Below are 21,721 nucleotides of genomic sequence, written 5' to 3' on the forward strand. Positions count from 1 at the left end.
TCTGATAGGAACGGCCTTGGCATTCAGACAGGACATTGAATTTTTCATTTACACATCTCCTGATAATAGTTTTTTTTTTTAATAATCTGAGAAGAAGATGAGAAATAGCAGGGTTAAAAAAGAGAGGAAAAGAGACAAAAAAGGGATTATTGAAAAGAAAATATTTCTGCATACCAACATATCACAACAATGATTTTCAATGCTATCTACCCCAAAGGAGTTTGTGGAGGGTGACAAAAAGAAACAACTCCCTGTATATTATACAAAATTATCTCTGTGAAAATTTTAAAGATGTCTGCACCTACATTGTGGAATTTGATGAGTCCATGCAAAGCAAAAGTGTTGAAAATATGTGTAACAGAAAATGAAAGAGAAGGTTACATGAGATGACATTTTATCATATCCTACAGTCTGTATGGTACGTCACTGTTTCTGAGCCAACAGTTTAAAAATAAATGCAGCGTCTTTATTCTTTAAATGTTTTGAGTAGACCTAAATCTTATAGCCAACCTTAGGTACCCATTATTATTAGCTTGGCTTATACGCATTTTTGTGTTTGTGTGTATGTGTAGGCATGTATTTATTTATTTAAATTAAGAGGTAGTCTATTGAGAGCTAGCCATTTTCGGGAAATTTTTGCTGCATGCCCGTGTGCATTACCAGAACATGTCTGACAAATAGGAAAATATTCACATGTAAATGCTGTTCTTTCCTTTTTTGTAATGACTGCCAACGGTGCATCAATTAACCTAGATGATTAGACAAAGTAACCAACATGCATTAATTTCCTTCTGGCCCTCTCTATACATATCCCCAGTGATTTCTACCAGCCTGTTCTGAAATTGGTATGTTTAAATTCCAGTGCCTGAAACTGGACTCTGTTTCAGAATCCCTTAGGGCCAAATCTTCCCCATTAGACAAGAGGTCAGTGCAGTCAGAGGCAGAAGAAATTGTGAAGCTCACAGATTGTTTGATGTTTTTTTCAAGCCAGATTGCAGGTTGCTAAGAGTGAACATTCAGAGTTAATGTGTTTTGAGAAGCAAACACATGATTCTTGCCAGACAGATCCAGTAATTTCATTCCTTACCTTTCATAAAGAAAAGATTGGGCTCAACACATGCTCTCCTTGCATCTTCAGCACTCCCACTGGCTGCAGAGACTGGGTTTGGTGGGAAGGGAATATCTCCTCTGGTTTTTAGTTGCTTGAGAAAAATTGTCATTGGGAAGAAAATATCACGCTGTCTATCATGTTTGTAATAACTCTGATGAACACAGTGGAGCTGTCTCAAATGCTGGCCTATTGCATCTTTAGCTCAGGTAAAGAGCAGTCACTAGGGAAACTCAAGGGATCTAGGTGTTAGATTTGTTATTTGACTCGGCTCTGCATTTTTCATATTGCTTGGCACATGCACGTGGTATTTCAGATATCTCTATCAGATTTTTCAGATATCTCTATCTCTTTCTATTTCTAATTAAAAAAAAAAATGGCATCATGTCACAGTTTGATTTTGAACATGGAAACTCAAGGCACAAGCGAGGGAGAACGGAGACCAGAAAAGCAAGAACATTCTGGGTTAGCACTGAAGGGCTTTTCTCGCCGAAACCTTTCTGTGCAGCTCTCACTGTTCCACCCGCTTCCGTTTTCCACTGCTTGTGGGAATAAACACTCCAGGGAAAGTCAGTGGAAAGGAAACTTTATAAAAAAGCAAGCCAAATTCACAACAAAAACAACAACAAATAGCTCAAATGCTTGCATGTTTTCGTTTAACTGTCTTTAATTAGCAAAGGAACAGTCTTTGCAGGGAGATTTGCAAAACAGGCTTATTTTTTTTTTTTCATTAGATGATGGGGTTTTGAAGTGGTATTTTTGCTGTCTTTGTAGAGCAGGCATAAAGAGGCCCCTATGCATAAGAGTTGTTGGGTAGGGTTTGCTTACAGCACACTATGTCAAGTTGTTGCTTTATAATATCATCCGTTGCTTATATTGCTGTACTGCAGGGCCTTAGCAAGGCCTTTTAGTACCTGGAGTTTGATGTTCATGTGGTTGTCCTGTCCTATCCCTAACTCCCACAGTCAACGTGTTATTTCGTTAGAGTCAGGGGCTTCTAGCAGAAATCACCCAGGGCTTGGGGACAGAAGCCACAGGCTGTTAGCAAAGGTAAATACTGTGGATCAGCTCCATGGCAGCATCTTGCCGCTATGAGAAGCAGGAGCTCCTGCTTTCCAGCACCTCATAAAATCTGTGCTCAGTGAGAGTGGGGAGTCAGAAGCCACAGCCTTTTGCTTGACTACTCTCATGTGTTCCCACTCGCACTCCACTCTGCTGTTTCTCAGCAGTGTGGAATTGCAGACACAAATGCAGATTAAAAAGCAGGAGTGCTGGTTGTAGAGGTGGGCATCTCAGTTGCTGGGGGAAGAGGCCAAATGTCGAGGACAAAAGAAGCCCTTAGCTATACAATTCCTCTGAAGCCACTAAGATTGCAAAGCTGCCATTGAAGTCTGCCTTCCTAGATGCCCTTGATTTTGTTTAAAATATTAATTTGTTGTGCCTTCAAATGTTCTGACCTGGTTTAATCTGGGCACAGGGAGACACGTTACATGTGTGCCTGGTCTGGCCTTCATTGCTGGGACTGTGCTGCAGCATTTTTGCATGCATTTCTTCATACTCTTTTGAGGCTATGAGGTGTTGAGATGGGCATATTTGTGTGTCTCGGCCACAGAGTCAACTTCTATTTATATTTTGGTGAAGTTTCTTTCATCACACAGGAAAAACACCCAGAACAACTGAATTGTAGACCCCAAATCCCCATCTCTCTGACATTATAGTTCAGGTGTCTAATTTTGTTGCGGAGCCAAACTGAAAAAAAAGAAACAGGATTTGTGCAGAGGCAAAGGTAGAGTCTAAAGGATTATCTTCCATTTCACAACCTCCTGGACATAATCTGAAGCCATTATAGCTCTGTGCTTCCACAGGTCATTCTTACTTTCTTCAAACTCCCCCAATCCTTCCAGGAAAACCAGTGATTCAGGAGCAAGCACTTTGGGACACTTAATTCCCATGTGCAGCCTGTCCTTGGGAGTTTCACTTAACACAATCGAGACCAGGTTTCTCATCTGGGATAGGGACAATCAAGCCTGTGGACCTGAGGCAAATTTGTTTGTAGCCTTCATCCTTTTCTCATTTTTGCTATTTGAGCCCTTCGAATCGTTTCCCTCGCCTTGCAGCCCTTTCCCCTGGAAAAGTATATGGGAAGTTCATAGGTCTAAGTGCTGATTTCTCATTGGTTCTGGGTCAAACAGAATGAAAAAGAAACAAGCACTGAAAAATAAAAGGAATAAATGAAACCATAAATGCATGGGAAACAAATTAACTGGATAGGTTTTACGTTCTGAAATATTTCCATAATGCTTCTATGTAGTGTGTGTTTATTTTTCTTTGAATAATAATGTTAAAATGTGTCTAATTCAATTACTCTCTGCATTCACTGAATGAGTTTTCCTCGGTGAAGAGTTCTCCTACACTACCTCAAGCTACGAATTCCATACGATATTTGAACAGGTCCTTTTAATTGCTGATATTAAGTGTCGATCATTCTGCTATAAGTTGGCAGCATGGCCAGAGAAACAAATTCCTCTCTCAGATACATCAGACAGTCATTCAATTAACGACCAAAGCTTTATTGACACAGTAGGAATTCATTATGTGAAATGTTTAAAAAAGCCCTCCACTGACTAGTTGTAAAAAAAGAGAAAGAGACTTTTAAAGATGGTGGATTATCTACATGTAGTTATTAAAATTATTCATGCAGAATTTGAAGTTATAGTTATGATGGAGGCACAAGCAGCATTTCTGTTGAAAAATAAGTTGGACTTTGAAAAGATGAATATATGTAAGCACCCTTATTTCCATAGACATTGTGCATTTTCTTGATTAAAAGCCTTAGATTTTATGAGTTATGGCTTTAGACTTGCTGCATAGAGCTTCATGGCTTATTCTGTTAGAGTCTAATTTGAAAGAAAGTTCTTCCTCAAGGGTTTAAGAAGTAATTCATAAAATTGTAAGAATAATAAATATTGTGCCTTAACTCATACACTAGGATAGATAGACAGATTTTGTACACCTGGGTGTAATTTTAGTTAATTCACACAAGAGACAGGCTGAAAGTTTATTGTTTGGAAGGAGAAAAATGGCTTAAATCTTGTATTTGCAAAAATGATTATATTAGCTTAAATGAAAATGCTACTCTATTAATGGCTTCAATAAGCTTTGCATTTGGAAAAGTATTTTAATAAAAAGTTACCTGAAGTTTACTGCAACTTAAAATATGTAAGTGAGGGAAAAGTACTTACGTTGATTTATATGTCTTTTGGAGGTGTAATTATTGGCTTTTTACTCACCTATGTAAAACAATGTACTTTTGTAAATGGATTTCTGGCCACTTTACTCCTTTTTTTTTTTTTCCCACATAAAAAGTAAGCACTGTCAATCAAAGAATTTTAAGGTTTATTTCCTCTTTAGAAATGATTGATAGCCTTTTAGATTTACAAGTTGACAAGTTAAAGGGTTCTATTGGTATAATTATGTACTAAATTCACAGTCTTTCAATTTAAATGTCCTTTTAAAACCACGAGATTATCATACCTGTATTTTGAAAAGTGGGCCAGTCAGTTTGGGTTGGTATACAAATTGCTTCCATTAGCCTTGGGACCTATTTGAATTTAATACAGTTTTTTAAAGTTAGTTATACTTTTAAAATTTAGGGTAATGCGAATGCATTTTAAATACAGCATGTGTTAGCTTGTTTTTAATGTATGGATGTCAAATAGAGAGTTTGTATTCCCTATTGATTCTTTTTTTTTTCCAATCATGGGAAAAATAAAATAATAGCACTGGGAAACATGTTATTGTGAATGGACTTCAAAGGCAGAAATCAGGCTCGTACATATTGGAGACAGAGGCAAAACCTTGCATGAAACTGGGATCTCGCCTTGTACTGTGATTGCCACCAAGGGCGACCTGAGCACTGGATCTCTGCAATGCCTGGAGATCAGAATAACACCTTTTCTTTGGAGTTTGGCCAGCTATTGACACAACAACTGGTGTGGCCTTAATGCTCGAGGTGGGGTTAAATATTTAAATGGGGTTCTTTCTTTGAGAAGTGACTAATTACGTTTGACTTGGATTATAAATGAACTGAGGAATGGAGGGCTGAGATTGTCCAGTCTGAGGTTAGAGGTTCAGGCAGCTAAAGATGTCTTCTTTTAATTTTATCTAAGATCGAAAGGGCTGAATGGTTATAGACTAATGAGTGATATTTAGCTTAGGACCCAATCCTGTGAATTGCTATGAGCAGCCACTCGCCACCACTCAAGTAAAGCTAAAGCTATTTGAGACAGAAAGTTTTCAGTATCTCTCAGAGGATACTTGATGCCCAGTGAGATTGGACCATACAATTAACTCTTTTTTTTTGGTCACTTAGTTCAGAAAATGCTCGCAAGAAATACTCTGTGGATTTCAAATGTGTTGAATGTGTGGGAAGATATGAGAAAATGACGGCTATCTCTGGGGGGATTTCAGAACTGGCCTCCATTTATAATACTGCAGAATTTAGTAACTACTTTCCCAAAGGATGTAAAGCAAAAATGGCCATAAACTAGAGTGAATTAGAGAAGAAACAAATTTGATGGTACCGCACTAAAACCTTCTAGCACATTTGCAAAAGAAATGTAAATTAGAACTGTAGGGGTTTGGGATTTTTAATCTTCTCAGAGAACAGCTATTTTTTAAATAATAAACAGCGGTAAATTAATTTATTGTAAAATTTGAAGAAGGTCTAAGCTTAACAGGTTGACAATAAGAAGCCATGTAAGGAAATTCAAAAGGAATGAAACTGGGGCTTTACAAACACAGGCACTGTGAGATTTTCTGCAGAACTACACAACAGTGTGCACAGCACATGGCCAGGGTGCGAAAGGAAACATGCAAAACACATCCAACCATCCAAAAACCACAAAGAACGCAAGCAGAAATAAAGCCTTATCCTCACCTCTTCCCTATGATGCCCTGAATATAAAGAAAAGATTCATAACTTAGGAGGGAGACCTTGTGCAAGAAGTATTTTCTTTTTGTTAATAAGCTAGGACAAAAGTAAGAAAAACTTTTAACTGACCCAAAAATGAAGGAAAAAAAAAGTCTAAAAATATAAAAATCCATACTGGATTTTTTGTTTGTTTGTTTTCGTTTAACTCAAACAAATTGCAAACAAATTGCTGTGGAAAATTTTGTCGTTGCTGTTGGCATGGGAGGGTCAAGATGCGCTGTTGTTTAGAGATGCTTGAGGATGCTTGACTGTTGTTCCAGTTCACCAAAGCACTTAGGAAATTTTAAGCACATGTTGAAGTCTCACTAACATCTGAGTTTTAAAGTGATCATATGACTGGAAATATAGCTAGAAGGTCATTCAATGCAGTCCCCTGTAATTACAGGCAATCATATAAAAAACATAATATGCTCAAATTTGCTTTGCTGAAAGCAAATGCGTTTAAGTATGTGCTTACAGATAAGCATGTGCTTAAAGGCTTGGCACAATCAGAGCTTTGATTAATGCAGGCAGACCAGCATTTTCATGAAGATTAAAGTGTTCCACTTCCACCATTTCTCTCCTCCATTTTATTGGACAAAGACTAGGGAAAGGTTAACTAAAACCATTATTATTATTATTATTATTATTATTATTATTATTATTATTATTACAATTAATTAATTATTTTTGATAAGCTTAGTGCTGATCAGAGCCTTTTCTGGGTTGCTAAAGTCATTGTGGGTGAGTAAAAAATAAAGCCTCTGCCTGTACTTCACAACAAAATTATGTGTGATTGTTGCACATGCAACACATTAAATGTATAATAGAATCTGGAACAGGAGAGGCTCCCGAATAGTTACTTCTTTTGTCTTCCAATCACAAAGGACCTTCCTCATAATATGAAAGCAGGAAAAAAACCCCAACATGAAACATGGGGTGCAAAGTATTTGTCAAATTAATTTCATCATGGCTTTCAGAGATAGTAATTGCTTCCTATTTGGAAGATGTATGCAACATCCTTAAATTTTCCAGCAACCTTGTTTTAGGAACTTAAGTGGGAAGGTTTGCATTGCTGTTTGAACCAAAGCCTCAGAACCAACCTCAAACAGCGTTTGAACCGAGACTTCACAGTCAGTGCTGATTTCAGTAAAAGAGGATTTTGCTGTGATCCTTCCTTGGTCTTGCAACGCGTTGCCAATTGCTACCGTGTGCCGGAGCCCGCTTGCTGCGTGCTTCTCACCTCACCATCTTGTTTGTTGTTGTTTCAGCTCTGAACGAACCCACCATTGACTATGGTTTCCAAAGGTTACAGAAGGTTATTCCCCGGCACCCTGGTGACCCTGAACGCTTGCCAAAGGTCAGCATAAAGTTTATTGTTTTATTAAATATGGCAAAGCTGGTTACTGCATGTTTTTGTCTGGAAGTACAAAACTCTGTTAATGTAATGGTCCTGGTTTGGTACCCAGCCTGGATAAGCTGAAACAGAGACATGAGCAGTGAAGCCCAATGAGCAACTTTCATTGTAGACTTATGAGACTTCTGTGACTTTTCTGAGTCACACCTAGTTCAAACAGCTCCTGCGTTTCTTAAAAGCAAATTTTACTCTGTGTTCTGAAATACTTAACAAAGAGCACATTTTTGGTTGGTCTTTTCGAACCTGAGAAGCTTATTCATAGAATGATGCATCTTAGTTTTGGTATCACAGTAGTACTTGCCATTATAATTTTGAGAACTTCGCCGTTAATAAAATCAAGTGATTTGGATCTTCAGGGAATGTGTGTCCACAAGTGCTGCACCATGTGTTGGTTTAAGATGATTATTATATACTGCTTTATTTCAGAATTGATGAAATACTTAGAGCAATGCTTAGTGAAATGATTTGATGTTCATTCCCATCAAAGTTAATGCAAATTTTTTTTGTTGATTTCTGTCAAGTAAAAACTGAGGAAGAAACAGAATAGTTCATGTGGGCTTGTAGAACTTCTGTCTTGTACTGTGAAAATGCTGTCTGGGTCTGCACTCACTTCTGTTCTTGCTACCTTGCCTTACTATACTCTCTCTGCCAAGAATTTGTGGTGAGTTTTGTGATGTACTGGAGGAAGAAGCAGAGTTCTTGAAGAAGTATTGCTCTTTGCCACAGGAATACTGAGCAACAGAGTGCATGAGCTGGAGTCACTGTGTGTGTTGTATCTGCTCTGGCATCGTGGCTGTTAGTTGGGCAGTCAAGTGGGCGTGGTGGGTGTATTTGATGAACACTGCCTTTGACTTACGGAAAGGAAGATGTGAATTTGCAGACCTGAGACACAGAACAAATTTGGCTTTGATGCCTCAGACCAGATCCTTTGAACAATGCGCATCCAGAATAGCATTTGTGACTGGGTAAATCTTGTGCCCTTTCTTCCGTAGCTCCTTGAGCTGTGAGTAGGATTTAATCACGGATTGTCGTGGGCTTTGGTTAGCTAAATTTCTAAAGTGTTTCAAAGGTGAGAAGAACCTGTGAACACCACAACTTGTTTTTATTTCTTGAAAGAAATGCAATTCAATATGTGCTTTTTTATTATTATTATTTTTACTTTTTAGCAGGCTTGTTAGGTCTTTTATCTTTGCTTAGGAAGGCTATAGACTGTGGTTTCAGGGTTGATGATGTGTTGTCCTTCCTTCTTAGCACTAGAGAAACATGCTGTCCTGGAGAGTTACATTTTACATTGGCTCTGTTCACCCTCTACAAGCTGTCCCTTTCTCTGACTTTTGGACAGATTTACAGCAGGACACAGCTTTTGGAGGTTGTCAAATTTCCCTCCAGAGGTGCAACCCTTTCCAAAGAAAGTATCCTTCTGTAGGGGCTCTGTCATCTGTGTAGTGCGTCAGCTGCCAAATATGCACACAGATAAAAAATTGTTTCAAAGAAAATAAGAGATCAGCCTTTATTATGCACTAGGCATTTGCAAGACCAAAAGAAATGCTGCAACATTTCCCTGAACCCAGTGTTCCAGCTGACTTGTAGATGGCTGCGGCTTTCCTCTAAATGAGGAAATTCAAGTAAAATAAGATTGAGCAATTCCAAATTGAGTTGCGCAGCTGAGGGTTGAAGTGCATTACCAACTTCCACAGGTATCAGGCTCCCTTTGTGACACCCATGGCACTGAGGGGCTCCCCAGAAATGCTCTTTTGTGCTGGTATGGGAATGCAGCCACCAGGCTGAGCATCTGTCTTCTTCCCACTTAGACCAAGACTGTTACCACACTGATCACACATTCCTGCTATATAGTGTTGCAGGACAAAAAACAGGCCCAGGAAAGCTCCACCTAGCTCCATATCCTGACCCTGACATTTAGTAGGTATTTATGGGTAGGGTATGACAATGAGGGTTAGTACAGAGTCATCTGTCCCCTCGTATACTCTTCTGGCTCAATATGTTTGTTCTGAGTGTATTTTCAAGCTAGTTTTTCAGATCTTTAAATCGAGGGAAATTGTGGAACTGTGGTTACGTATGCAGAAGTGTGATATGATGACCTAAAAAGAAAAAGTTACTGCTTAAGGACCGAACAAACTCAGTGAAGAAACTAGTATCACAATGCAAGGTTAGGAGGAAACAGGATGAAGAGGACCTTTCCTTTTTTTTTTGTCTTTGGGCAATTCATTCTGTGCAAGCTTGAAGGTTGGACCTCAAGTTCAAGGCTCATTAATATGCCGTGCACAGAGCTGAATGCAGCAGGGGTTGGCACATGTCGACTTCTGTATTTGAGACACTGATGGTTCAATTCCCAGCATCACTTGCTGGCTCCAGGATGATAATCAAGGACGCAGCGAGTCTCTGTGCTGGGTGAGCACTGCACAGTGCTCTTCTCCATGTCATTAAACCAGGAAGGGCTTTGGCAATATTCCACTATAGACAATTCTCAGTGGCTACTTAGAAGGGAATTGGAAGCCATATGGCTTCCACAGTGGAACCACGGGCAGAGAGGGCAAATGTATGAGAGAGACAGAGAGTGAGATGGCAGAGAGGAGAGCAGTGCTCAGAGCTTTCAATACCCTTTCCTCCATTCTCCCCCTTGACCTGCCAGGGCATCATCACTTTCTGTTCATTAAAAAGCTCGTACTTATGCATTAAATAAGTAAAACAAAGCACACTTCTATGATTGCTGCTAGCGTTTGTGGCCATTATTCCATTGAAACATTGCTAAAGAATTAGAGAACCTTCAAGAAGCAGAAGTGGTTATAATGTTTGTGTTCGTAAGGGCATGCAATCCTTGCCATGGACCAACAAGAACATTCTGTTATGTGACTTATCCCTGCAGTCAAGGAGAAGAGTTGAAGCCATCAAGTGAACGTTTCCACATGCTCTGCCCTCCAGAGCTGAGGAGTTAACAGACTAACCGGTGTCAGCAGACATTTCTAAACCCATTGAGGTTGTTTGAGAAGTTTGATCACCACTAGTGTAGAACCAGTATCTTCAGAAGTGCTCTGTGTTCATTCTTAGGATGAATTTTCTTAAATGTTCCAGACATGTGATGGAAATAGGCAAAGAAAAAAGCCTGATTGTGAAGTTTTTTCTATGTCTCCCAGTGCTTCAGTAGCCAAATCCCAGTGGAGAATGTCCTCCCATAGTGAGGAGAATGGAGCACCTGCAAACTAGTGTCTTTAGACTGCTAGACTGAGAGCTGATATGGAGGTGTGTTTGAAGTAGAAATGCAATTTATATTTTCTGGAGAAAAAGGAGTGGGAGCTGATGTTGGCAGCTGAGTTGTGGAGTCCTGTTCCCTTCTTGTACAGAGCAGGCCAGGGAAAGCAGCCAGTGTAGGTTTGTCACTAGCAGATGTGCACATCTGTACATACAAACACGTGCACCGAGAGGAAAGAAAGTCAGTACAGAGGTGGTGGGATTAGCACCTAAAGCTTGGAGTGAGATCAAGTACCAGGAGTGCACTGGACAGTATACCCTTTCCTTTCTTATACAGACAGGAGGCAGATCAGAGGAAAGAAGAGATCTCTAGGGAGAAGTGAAATGAAAAATCACAATGCTAATGTTAAGAAATTGTATTGTTGTCCTGTAGCAACAGTTTGTAGAAAGCCTGCCTGTGGAGCTCAGGAACAAGCCTGCACACGTGTGTGCAATTTCCCTGTTTCATGTGTCTGCATACATGCACACAAATACACATGTTGTTAGTTCTTGAGTAAGTAACTGCAGTGGAAGTCAGGAAAAAGTTCAGATCACAACAACATGTTGAGTCTATTGAGGTTCGTTTATGTAACCACCCTACAATCCTTAAAATAAATCCCTGGCAGATACATTGCAATTCTGCAATTTTGTTAAGACTCCACAGCTATAGCTGTAAAACCGTTTCCTCTGAGAGCTAGATTTGAAACACATACATCTTAAATGATTTAATAACAATGATTCCTTATTATATGCAATTTCCTAGAATTTATCTGCCATTTTCCCCACTTTTACAACTCATCACTTGTATTTAAATGAAGCACAAGATTGTTCACTCTGTGTTTGAGATCTGACATCCTCTCCCGCCCAGTTTGTTGCATAAACGCTCTCTCTAGGAGACCCCTTATCCCTCCTGAAAGGGACCATTACTTCTGGTTTCTCTTTATGTGGATGAAAGTGGAGCCTTTTTCTCTCTGTGTAGCACACAGGGGCCTCCCTGCTGAGTGGAGAGCACACGTAACCAGGCTCCACCTTCCCTTCAGCTCTTTTTCTCTGGTCTCTCATTAGACCCCCCAGAAGACATATCCCACCTTCCCGTTTAGGACACTAATAAAAGACAGGTGGTTATTAGGAACCAATGGCTGGCAAAAGCAGTTATTTTTTCCCATATGAAATCCCACAGATCTGCCCTTTATCCATCGTGACATGGACATTGTTTATATTGTAAATAAAGGTTGTCTCTAAACGTGGGTGGGTCGGCCCAGGCTTGCTAGTGAAGGTTAAAATAGCAATGAAGACAAGGCAACACAGGCTTTCTTCTTCAGGCAGACCCCATGGAAATTCCAGAATGGATATCCATCTGTTAACTCAAAATACTGTATTTTAACCTAAGTTAGTCAGTTCTAGCTAAGAAAACACTTTTTTTCTATTTTTCCCTCTCCACTCAGTGTAACAAGAGGTTTATTAGAAAACTTTTATACTAAGTATGGGCAGGAAGGGAGGGCATGTGAAGAGGAGCTGTTGGAGTTCAGTGCTAGGTTAACGGCTGGACGTGATGATCTTAAAGGTCTTTCCCAACCTAAATGATTCTATGATTCATCTGTATAGCAAGGAGGGCATGAGATGTGCTTGGCAGTTTCTACACTGTACTGTAAAATTTATAGGAATGTGAGACCGGAGTTAAGGTTGGTATTGAACCCTTAGGAGTTGGCTTTTTTTCATTTCCTAACAATTTGGACATTTAGTCAATTTGTCCTATTGAAAATATTCAGGGAGAGAAGAAGACCAGGATGCCTGAGGCCACTATGAGAGTATCACCCTTATGGAGTGGTGCATGTCAGAGGCATGTCTGGGAATATGCAGAGTCTGAAAAGAGAGAGAGCTGGGAGACAGAGGCACGTTGCTCGCTGAAGGGCACAGCCACATCCAAATGGCTGGCAAGGAGCCCTTTCCTTTCTGAAGGTCAACCGTGTGCATACACATTTCACTGAGTTTTCTTTATAAGTGGGTCAGCATTTACTCAGCAAATGATTAGAGCAGATGGTGTAATTTAGAATCTATGACAAAACTTTTAATAGATCAGGGCTAACACGATGACAAGGAGCTCCGTGCCATTCTCCGTTCCTGATTTCTGCTTTGCCTTGGGCTAAAAATCATGCCCAGGATTGGATTTTCTAGTCTGCACATTCCATCTGAGCAACTCGAACCACTTGTTTGAGCATCCTGTAAGAAGGATCCCTGCATTTCTCTGTTCCTGTATCCTTATTGTTATAATTTTAAATACAACAATTAACTGAGGGCGGCAGGGAGATACCAAACAGGTAAACACAATCCCTTTGAGGAGCAGAGCTTTTGAAGGAAAAAGCCACAGTTTGAAGAAAGTAACAAAGGCTGCATTTGTGTATTTTGCTCCGTGGAGCTGAAAATATCTAGTAAATTGATCCCGTGGGAGTAATAAATACACATTACTTTATCTTGTACTTCATGTCCTATACCCCTGAGCCTTGATAGAACAACACCACTTAATAGACTTAAAAAAAGAGTAATTACAGTCATTGGTTGTGTGATATTTCAGCCCTTCCAGCCCTGCCTGACCTTCTAATTTAGCTCACCGTGTCTAACTAATGCATTTATATTCATCTTTTATGAAGCATGTGTAGTACAAAATTGACTTTGCAGCCTTTAGCAAGCTGTCTTACCAGGTTGAGGATCTGGTTAGTACAGCGTACTGTATAGCATATGTACATTTAGAGCAGAATCTTGCATGTATATGGTTCTGACCAACTAGTTCTTTTTATCCTTCTGGAAATAAAATAAAGAATATTTATTCCATTTCATCTTCCCCTCCCCTCTCCCAAGCTTTTATTCATTGCGGCATTATTTACAGCTAAACATGCAGGCAGAAAGATGCAAGCATTTTTAAAATGATTACCACTAATGTTTTTACCTGTCAGAAGTGCTAAAATTTTCCTGCACTTTGTCTAAAAACTTAGCACTTTTACCTCTTAAGAATTACAAATTTATAAGATCTTAGCAAGCTGATTTACAAACACAGCTGACAGTTTATGATGAATGATGTTGCAAACTGTACAATATGTTTCTCTGTCATTTCTATGCATGTATATATTAAGAAGAAGATTAAGAAGGGAGAGAACCCCCCCTCTGAAAGAAACCCTTGAGCTAGAGAGCACAGGCACAAATCTCTCTCCTGCGTTTCCTCATAACTTCCTCCTCACTTCACTCATCCAGCAGAGCACAATTGTTCTCTGTGCATTTTCTCCCACCATATGGTATCCTCATTACCATACACTAAGGGTCCATATGGGGAACTTGTGAAGTGAACTGTATTCATTTTAACTGCCAGATGAGCAGCCTTTTGCTTTGCAAGCTTAGCTTAAGTCATCTGCTGTCTTTATGTTGTTATGGCAACACAGCACCAATAAAAAATTCTAATCTACTGTAAGTGTCTGGGATCACAGTATTTTAAATGCTTGCCGTAACTGTCCTCTAAGTGAAGATGCTTGTTCTTTCAGTATGACAAAGGGTTATTGTCAACTCCAGCAGGTGGCAGTAAAGAAATTGTTTCTTTTTTTTTAATTTTCTTTTTTTTTTTTCTTTGTAAAATTTGTTACCACCCCTCTCCCCTGCCTCAAAAAGTCATAGAATTACACAATATGGTCAGTCCTATACATTTCCTAGGATTTCTGACACTGAGGCTGGAATTGCAGGTGATGCTCAAATACTAAAGGTAGTAAAATATGATAATGTGGTGGCATTTTGCTGACAGAGATGCAGGTTCAAGAACCACTTGACCAGGATTCTGAAGCCTCTGTAGGCACATCACTAGCTCAGTTTTGGAGCTGCTTTTTAGCTACACTTCCAAACTCCTGATTCAAACACAAAGCTAATTAAGAATATCTTATAGTAATGGAAGTAGGCAGCAGCATCCTTAAATATAAATCATTTTCACCTCCGCAGGCCACATGATATGTTGCATCTCTGTCTCTCTGTCTGTATTGGAAGTGAATGTTTGTAGTCTCAGTTCATCAGTTCACATTAGCCTCATGCTGAATATTTAAACACAGAACAATTTGAACACACCATGAAGAGAGACAGTGACTGCACTTTCACTTGGAACAGCAAGAGCTCATCTAATAATAATTTAGTAAATCAGCCATTTAGTGGCTCAGTTGTATACAGTATTGTGCCAAATAATATTCAGTTCAACTGTATGCTAGTGAAATTGAAATTCAGACTCCAGTCACATGGCACTTCTTTGCTCAATGGAGAGATGAAATGGAAAATCACCCTCCCAATGGACTGTTTGAATGTAGTGATTTATCAAAAATATAGCGGAGTGACAATATAAACAGGATTTGGTTGTATGTGGTACGATCTATTCTAATTAGGCTTTTGTTATTGCAGTTTCTTCTGCACAGATTATTTGATAATTCAGGATTTGCATTTACATCTTCAGCTTATTTTATATAGGGGCAGAGAGCAGATATACATAGTTACTATACAGCTATAGTCCTTTAAGGCCCAGTGCTGAGGGAAGTGTGGTGAGACTTTTATTGCCGAATTTTGAATCCTGGCTTACAGGGAACACTGTGCCCTTAGGAGAAATGGGGAAACACAGCTGCTGCCTTTCCTCCTCATGAAGTGCCATGTATGTTACTTCAGAGCATGAAAGCAATATCAGATGAATTTATTTTCCCTGTTTAAGGCTATCAGGGTTTGCAGGGACTGGTAATATCTTATATTAGACTAACTGATATAACTAGGAAAAAAAAAGGCAAGGTTTAGGGTGCACAAGCCTTGCTTCCTGCGCACTGGCTGTGCCGCCTCCCACCTCTATTAGTGGGTCTAATAAAAGATATGATCTCACCCTACAAAACTGGTCTTGGTTGTAACCATGGACCATTGTGACTTCAACCAAACAGCTACGCTTTGGGGCTGTCTCTGATGAAGGTGGAAAAGAGAGAATATTTTCCTAGAAAGTGTGTTGTGGAGTTTAATTTGTTCCCATTAAAGTGGCGCTTTGAGATCTTTGAACGCAGGGCATTGCAGGAGTGTGAAGTAATGTCTATAATCTCACCTACAGTTTCCATTTCTAGCCTAGTTTTAGGTGTTACGCGGTGGTTTACGTGGTGATGTAAAATATGATTGCTGTGTATTTCTCACAACACAGTCCAATTGAGTAGCAGAAAAAGCATCCTCCTAACCATCATGATGCCATTTAGCAGAGAGTGCTGGAAGCAATGGGATGCCTGTTGTCGTAATTCTTCTAAGAAATACAGAGCTTCACAATCCGTACTCAACTGCTGACACTTGAAAACTCAAACATTTTGGTCAAATGAATCAAGCAGTAATGTTTCTTTTATGAGATCTCCTCACAGGAAGAGAAGTTTTGGCACCATTTGGAGATCAGGCTCAGTGATCCATCATAGCGAAGTCAGCTGTCCCGGCGCGTCTCACAGGTCACTCGATCGAACCAGTGGCTCTTACAACTATATTATTGCTTATGGAACAGTAATTGAGGCACCATGGTTAAAAATTACCTGGTCTAATAGGCAGTGAACAATTTGCACTCAATACAATTATAAGCCAAATCATTCATTTCATAACACTTGGACTAATTTATTTGTTGACCTTTTAATATCCATAGCTCTTCAGTAGTATTAGCTGCAACTCAGACAAAGTCTCTTGTTCATTTTACTTTCATTGATTTTTTTTTTTCCATTGAGGCAATAACAGTTGTTTGAGTACAACCTTTTCTTTCTGTTGTAAAAGTCAATCATGTAGCTTATGTTGATATAACTCAACTGGACTGAAATGTCCTCTAAGTACAATAGCATACAATCTCATGCCACTTGTATAAACACAGATATGCATTTTGGATTTATTTTAAATAATGTTTTGGAATGTATTTGTGACTATAGAAGATAAATGATATGCTTGCTGAGAGGAGAATCAAAACAAAACACAGAAGTAATTTTTTTAAGCAATGCCACATATATGTAACAATTTTTTGTTCGTATACTCTGAGAGATCTAAGATACAGAAATTTTGGTTTTTCTGTGTGTTAATTTTCTTCTTTAGGGTGACCTAAGAGTCTTTACTAATAGTACTATATATCGTTTCACTCACAACAGAGAAAGGAGCCCTAGATGGTGTAGAATAGTGTACCTGCTTTTACATTGTGTAGGTATACACAGAAAGACACTGTTATCTCTGTAAAATGTTGGATACATTTAATTTCTTAAATACATGGTTATTCAACATTTATACTTGCTTTGAATAACTTCAGCTGATTTTTTAAGGCTGTAAATTAAAATATCTTTTTCTGATAAGAAAGTTGAAAAAATTTTAGAATGTATGCAAGAAGGCACTTCATTGAAGTGCTCTTTCTGAACCAAAGTCTCTTTGTACAATAAAATACTGTAAATCCTTTGAACACATAGTTATAAAATATAATTGTTACACATTTGGCATTTTATGCTTCCCTAGAAATTACCACTTGGTATCAACACCTCATCTATGGTCTGTCTTTTCATTTCAATTGGGTCTGAAGTGGTCCTTCGTTGTAATGAGAGTGCCCCTTTCAAGAGACTTCTTTTAATTATACTGATGATAAAATGTAAGTGAAAGTAGTCATTTATAGGGGTTATGACTGAGCAGTGTTTTAACTGTAATACTAAAACCTACCAACGTTATTCCAGTCTCTATTTCAACATTTTTATGCACTCAGTCTCCACAGAACAGAGTGGAATATCATTGTAGGTCAGAATTTCAATACGTCTTATTTTTCAGTTTTCCTCCTGCTATTAAAAGTAACCTGAACTCTCAATTTCTAACTACTTCACACTTCCTACCTGAAACGTACAATCCAGAAAAGTGACAGATCTTAATGATATGCTGGAGTTTTTTTTCTTGTTTTGGTTTGCTGTTTTTTTTCCTCCCTTCGTTAACAGAAAATGTGGGCGGGTCTTTAATTGCATATAGGTGAACACTTGTTTTTTACAGAAAATAGTTTGTTTGGCATACTTAGATAAATTTTGTGTTTATGTGGACTTATCCATTCATGATCTAGTTTGTATATCTCATTTATTTTTGTCTTCTAATGATTTACTGGATCCGACAAAGTGATCATAGTAGGAAAGATGGGGTTGCAGAACTAGGGGAAAGTATGTGCAGAAGAACTGGTCTTTACATGGTGGGATAAATACTGCAGCCTTTTGTACAGCAGGAAAATGTGTTTCCTTTTGTCATCTTGCTATGTTTCAATCTGAAGGGATCTGTCTTTAGATCCTCACAGTCTGAGCTTGGAAGATAACCTGTGGGAAATGCTGTAGAAGATGCCAGTGAATTACCATAGTGTCAATGTGTTAATGACAGTGAGACCCAAATACGACTCACATCCACCGCTCAATGTCTTGAAAGAAGGAAATAGATACAAGAGTACAATGTAGTAATAACTACCAGCTCTGCGCTGTGTGCATGGAAGTAGATTGACCTCATGAGTTAAAAGTTGATAACTCTGAAGGATTCCTGCAGGTAGCTATATATGTCCTTTTTCTGGTAAACTTAGTGGTCTGGGGCAAGACATACTCTAAACATACTTAGGAGAATCAAATTTCTACAGCTGTCTGAGGGACACAGACATGAGTCATGTAATCACTGTTGAATAAAGTCCCTAAAAGAGGTGATTTAAGCACTGGCTATGTGATTTTACTTCTACATATCTGCTTTCACATATTTGCCCTTCTCCCTTTGACTTAGAGACCTAACATTAGCAGAGAACTCTAGAGCTTTTTCAGCAACAAAACCATCCAGTTTACTTGCCAGATGCTTCAGTTGATGGAATATGGTGGGAGCATCCAAATTCTCAAATGTCAGTTGATTCAAAGAGTTATTCCAATGCAACTATATTAATGCTAGTTTATTCCATGCTACTGTGTACCTAGCTGAAGTGTACATCTGTGCCAGCTACTAATTCTGTTACCATTGTTATGTGCCCATTATTTATGAAAATCAAAACCCAGGAGCATGAGTGGTGTGGATTAAAAAAAGGGGGCTGATACCTTTTTTTTACAATATATTAACAGGAGGATAATAGGGGTAAGATGGAAGACTTACAAGGACAGACTTACAGGTGATCATCATAATTTTGTTCCTTCTTTTTGTCAACAGTGTTTGCAATGGAGACTGTTTGAACAGGGTGTGTTATCCCTATCATTACGCATTTATCACCTTTGTGGTTAAGAGATGTTTTAATCATCGATTCTCAATGTTTATGGCTAGATGCCTGCTTGCATTTGCACTTCAGTGTTTGTTCTTTCTGCTGCCTCATATAGGCTTTCTATATTTTATTTATAAGGTTGGCTCACTGTGGAGCAGGTGGTAAGGTCATGCATGACTGTTTTTAGTGCTATAGATTTAGGATGTGATTTTCAGTTTGGGTGGAGGCTGATAAGACTAAAATGGCTTGGAAAGGCTAAAGTTCTAGCTCCCACTGTAGACTTATTTTCTGGAAATTGCCATTGAAATGCAGTGACAGGAATTCAGTGCATTTCCATCCTATAGGCAGTGGAAAGCAGAAGCTTTTATTTTCTTTTTTTACCCCTCAAGTGAAGTGTGTTGTCTTTCTGATTTTGCCTTCCTGTCTTTGTAATATCTGTATGGTGTTTACTTCTTCAGTATGATTCAATTATAATATATGGAAACAATTCAGTTGTTTGTTTGCTGGAGAAGTTTCCATCTTTATGCGAGTACAAATATCTTTTTAGTAAAATGGCCCTGTTATTTTATACTTTCCATTAGGCTGGCGTAGTTCCCTCAGTTTTACAGTAAATGGAGGGTCTTTACATTTTGAATGGCTTTTATGAGTCTTTATAAAATTATAATTGCTGAAAATGATACGATAATACAGTGCTCAGTGTCAGCGTGGAGATGGGAGGTTCTGGACAGGCTGAAACTCTTGTATACCAAGCTAGATAGCATTTCAGATCTGTGGCGTCCTTCTAAATGGCTTTCTACCAAACTGTTGGGTTTGCCTTTACACTTGAAAGTAGTGATCAAAATTTTATCTTTCAAAATGTGCACACAAAGTCTAAGTTTAAAACTTAGTTCTAACACATATCCTTAACTAGCACGTTTACAATTTCACCCACTGAAAAACAAAGCAAAAGTTTGAGAACAGATTGTTGCCATTTTGACTTGAAATTTCAGAATGTGACCTTTCCAAGGTGAAGAAGGGAACTGGAGGCTGATGTTCACCATTTTGACTCTGCAGAAGAGTTTTTTTTCTTGCAAGTAGCCATGAGAGTAGGAAGTTAGAAGGCAGAGGCAGGAGGTCAGACATAAGAGTCAAGGAAGTATGAATGACATCATCATCCCTAAGTACCCTCTCAGAAGATGAATGGGCTCTCTCTTGTATTACAATGCTAAAGAGCATTAGAAGGTGATATGATATCTAGACAACACATAAGATAAATGCCTCAGGGTATGCTAGAACAGCTTCCCCCCCACGCCCTCCACAAGTACATAAATCCTTTGGTGGTCTCAATAATACAGTGTGTGGCTGCTGAGTATTATATATTGTGGTCAGCTTCTTCTTGACAAAACTCATTTAGATTTCACAAGTACCTTGAACATTATCTAATTTAGTTACTTAAGCTGAATAACTCAGTGTAACTCTAGATACCCTTTATCTGACTAGACTCACAACCCTTTTGGGACACAGGATGGCTTTTTTCACTAGTTACTGAATAGAAAGTAAGCAGCTGTCGACAGAAGAAATATTCCATCTTTTTAGGAGGTGACACAAAATGTGTTTATCATGATAAAGCTTGACACAAAATGTTTTCATCATGATAGAACTTGAAATGCAAATTTCATGATCTTCATGAATTCCTTCTAAGCAAATGTGTGCCACAAATAAAACATGCAAAGTTGCTGTAACGTTGGTTCAAGGTACATTCTGTCAGAAGTGGATTCAGTCTGAATTTCAGTCTTTGTGCTTCAAAAGCACAGTCATTCTGGTATGATTTATACAATCTTTCCTTCAGTAATTTTGGAATATGTAAAGTTGCAGCAGACTTCACTACCAAGCCTCCTCTTTTGCTTATGTAAACACCCCTTAGTATTTTCAGAAGGAAAATTTGATTAATTTTTGAAACAGTCATACAATTAAATATTTTAAAGAAGTAAAAATCCCTCAGTAGAAAATCAGCTTCAGTTTGGAATAAAAATGGACTCTGGATCTGTGGTGTGTAGCTGCATGAAGGGCACAGTTCTGATGCATCATATTTAATAACTAAAGTAATCTTTTCAATATTTGCTAAATCATTGTTTTTATAGAAATAAGACGACGCTCATTTGAAATCAAATGCAAGACAAGAAGACCCTCATTTTAGCTCTAAGTAAATGCTGCAAAGTCCTTTATTCTAAACCAAAAGCTGTCAGACTTTTAGTATTAATAGAACTGTGGATCTTTCTTGACAAATTCCCCCATAAATTAGATATTAGCTTTAGTCAAACTCTGTCTCTCTCAGGAAATATTTCCACTTGCATATTCAATTGGAAGGACCTTACATGGTGCACACTTAATGCTATGAAAATCTAGGTTTTTGAGATGAAGGCAAAGAAAAATTTCTGTGAACAAAAGAATATCTGGCATAACAGACATTGAGCTTCTGCAGAGATTTCTTTTTATAGAATGTGAGTTTCACTCACTTTCTGATATGTCTGTCTGCTGCTCTGTCCACCTATCTGTTTATCTATCACCATTGCAGTGGTAACATGCAGTATCAATTGGATTTTAAAAGACATAGATCTTTTATATTAGCTGTCCTTTTTTATAATACCTTTTACAAATTTAATCAATGCATTTTAATACATAATATAGTTTAAGTGCAATACACAATAAATATCCAAGCTTCATCTTAAACATGCTCTAGCCTTTAAATTGTTAAAACTG

General features: G+C 38.5%; 1 protein-coding gene across 10 annotated transcripts in view; it reads left to right on the forward strand.

Moving 5' to 3' along the window:
• The window catches only part of EBF1 (EBF transcription factor 1), a 273,509-nt gene that overhangs the window by 234,068 nt on the left and 17,720 nt on the right, over positions 1–21,721 (forward strand). For all 10 annotated transcript variants that reach the window (XM_065029681.1, XM_021288959.2, XM_065029678.1 and 7 more), the window contains exon 11: positions 7,352–7,440. In XM_065029681.1, the coding sequence (XP_064885753.1) occupies positions 7,352–7,440 (89 nt within the window). The remainder of the gene's footprint in view (positions 1–7,351; positions 7,441–21,721) is intronic.

This window comes from Columba livia, chromosome 14 (assembly GCF_036013475.1).
Source record: "Columba livia isolate bColLiv1 breed racing homer chromosome 14, bColLiv1.pat.W.v2, whole genome shotgun sequence".
Classification (NCBI taxonomy): Eukaryota; Metazoa; Chordata; class Aves; order Columbiformes; family Columbidae; genus Columba; species Columba livia.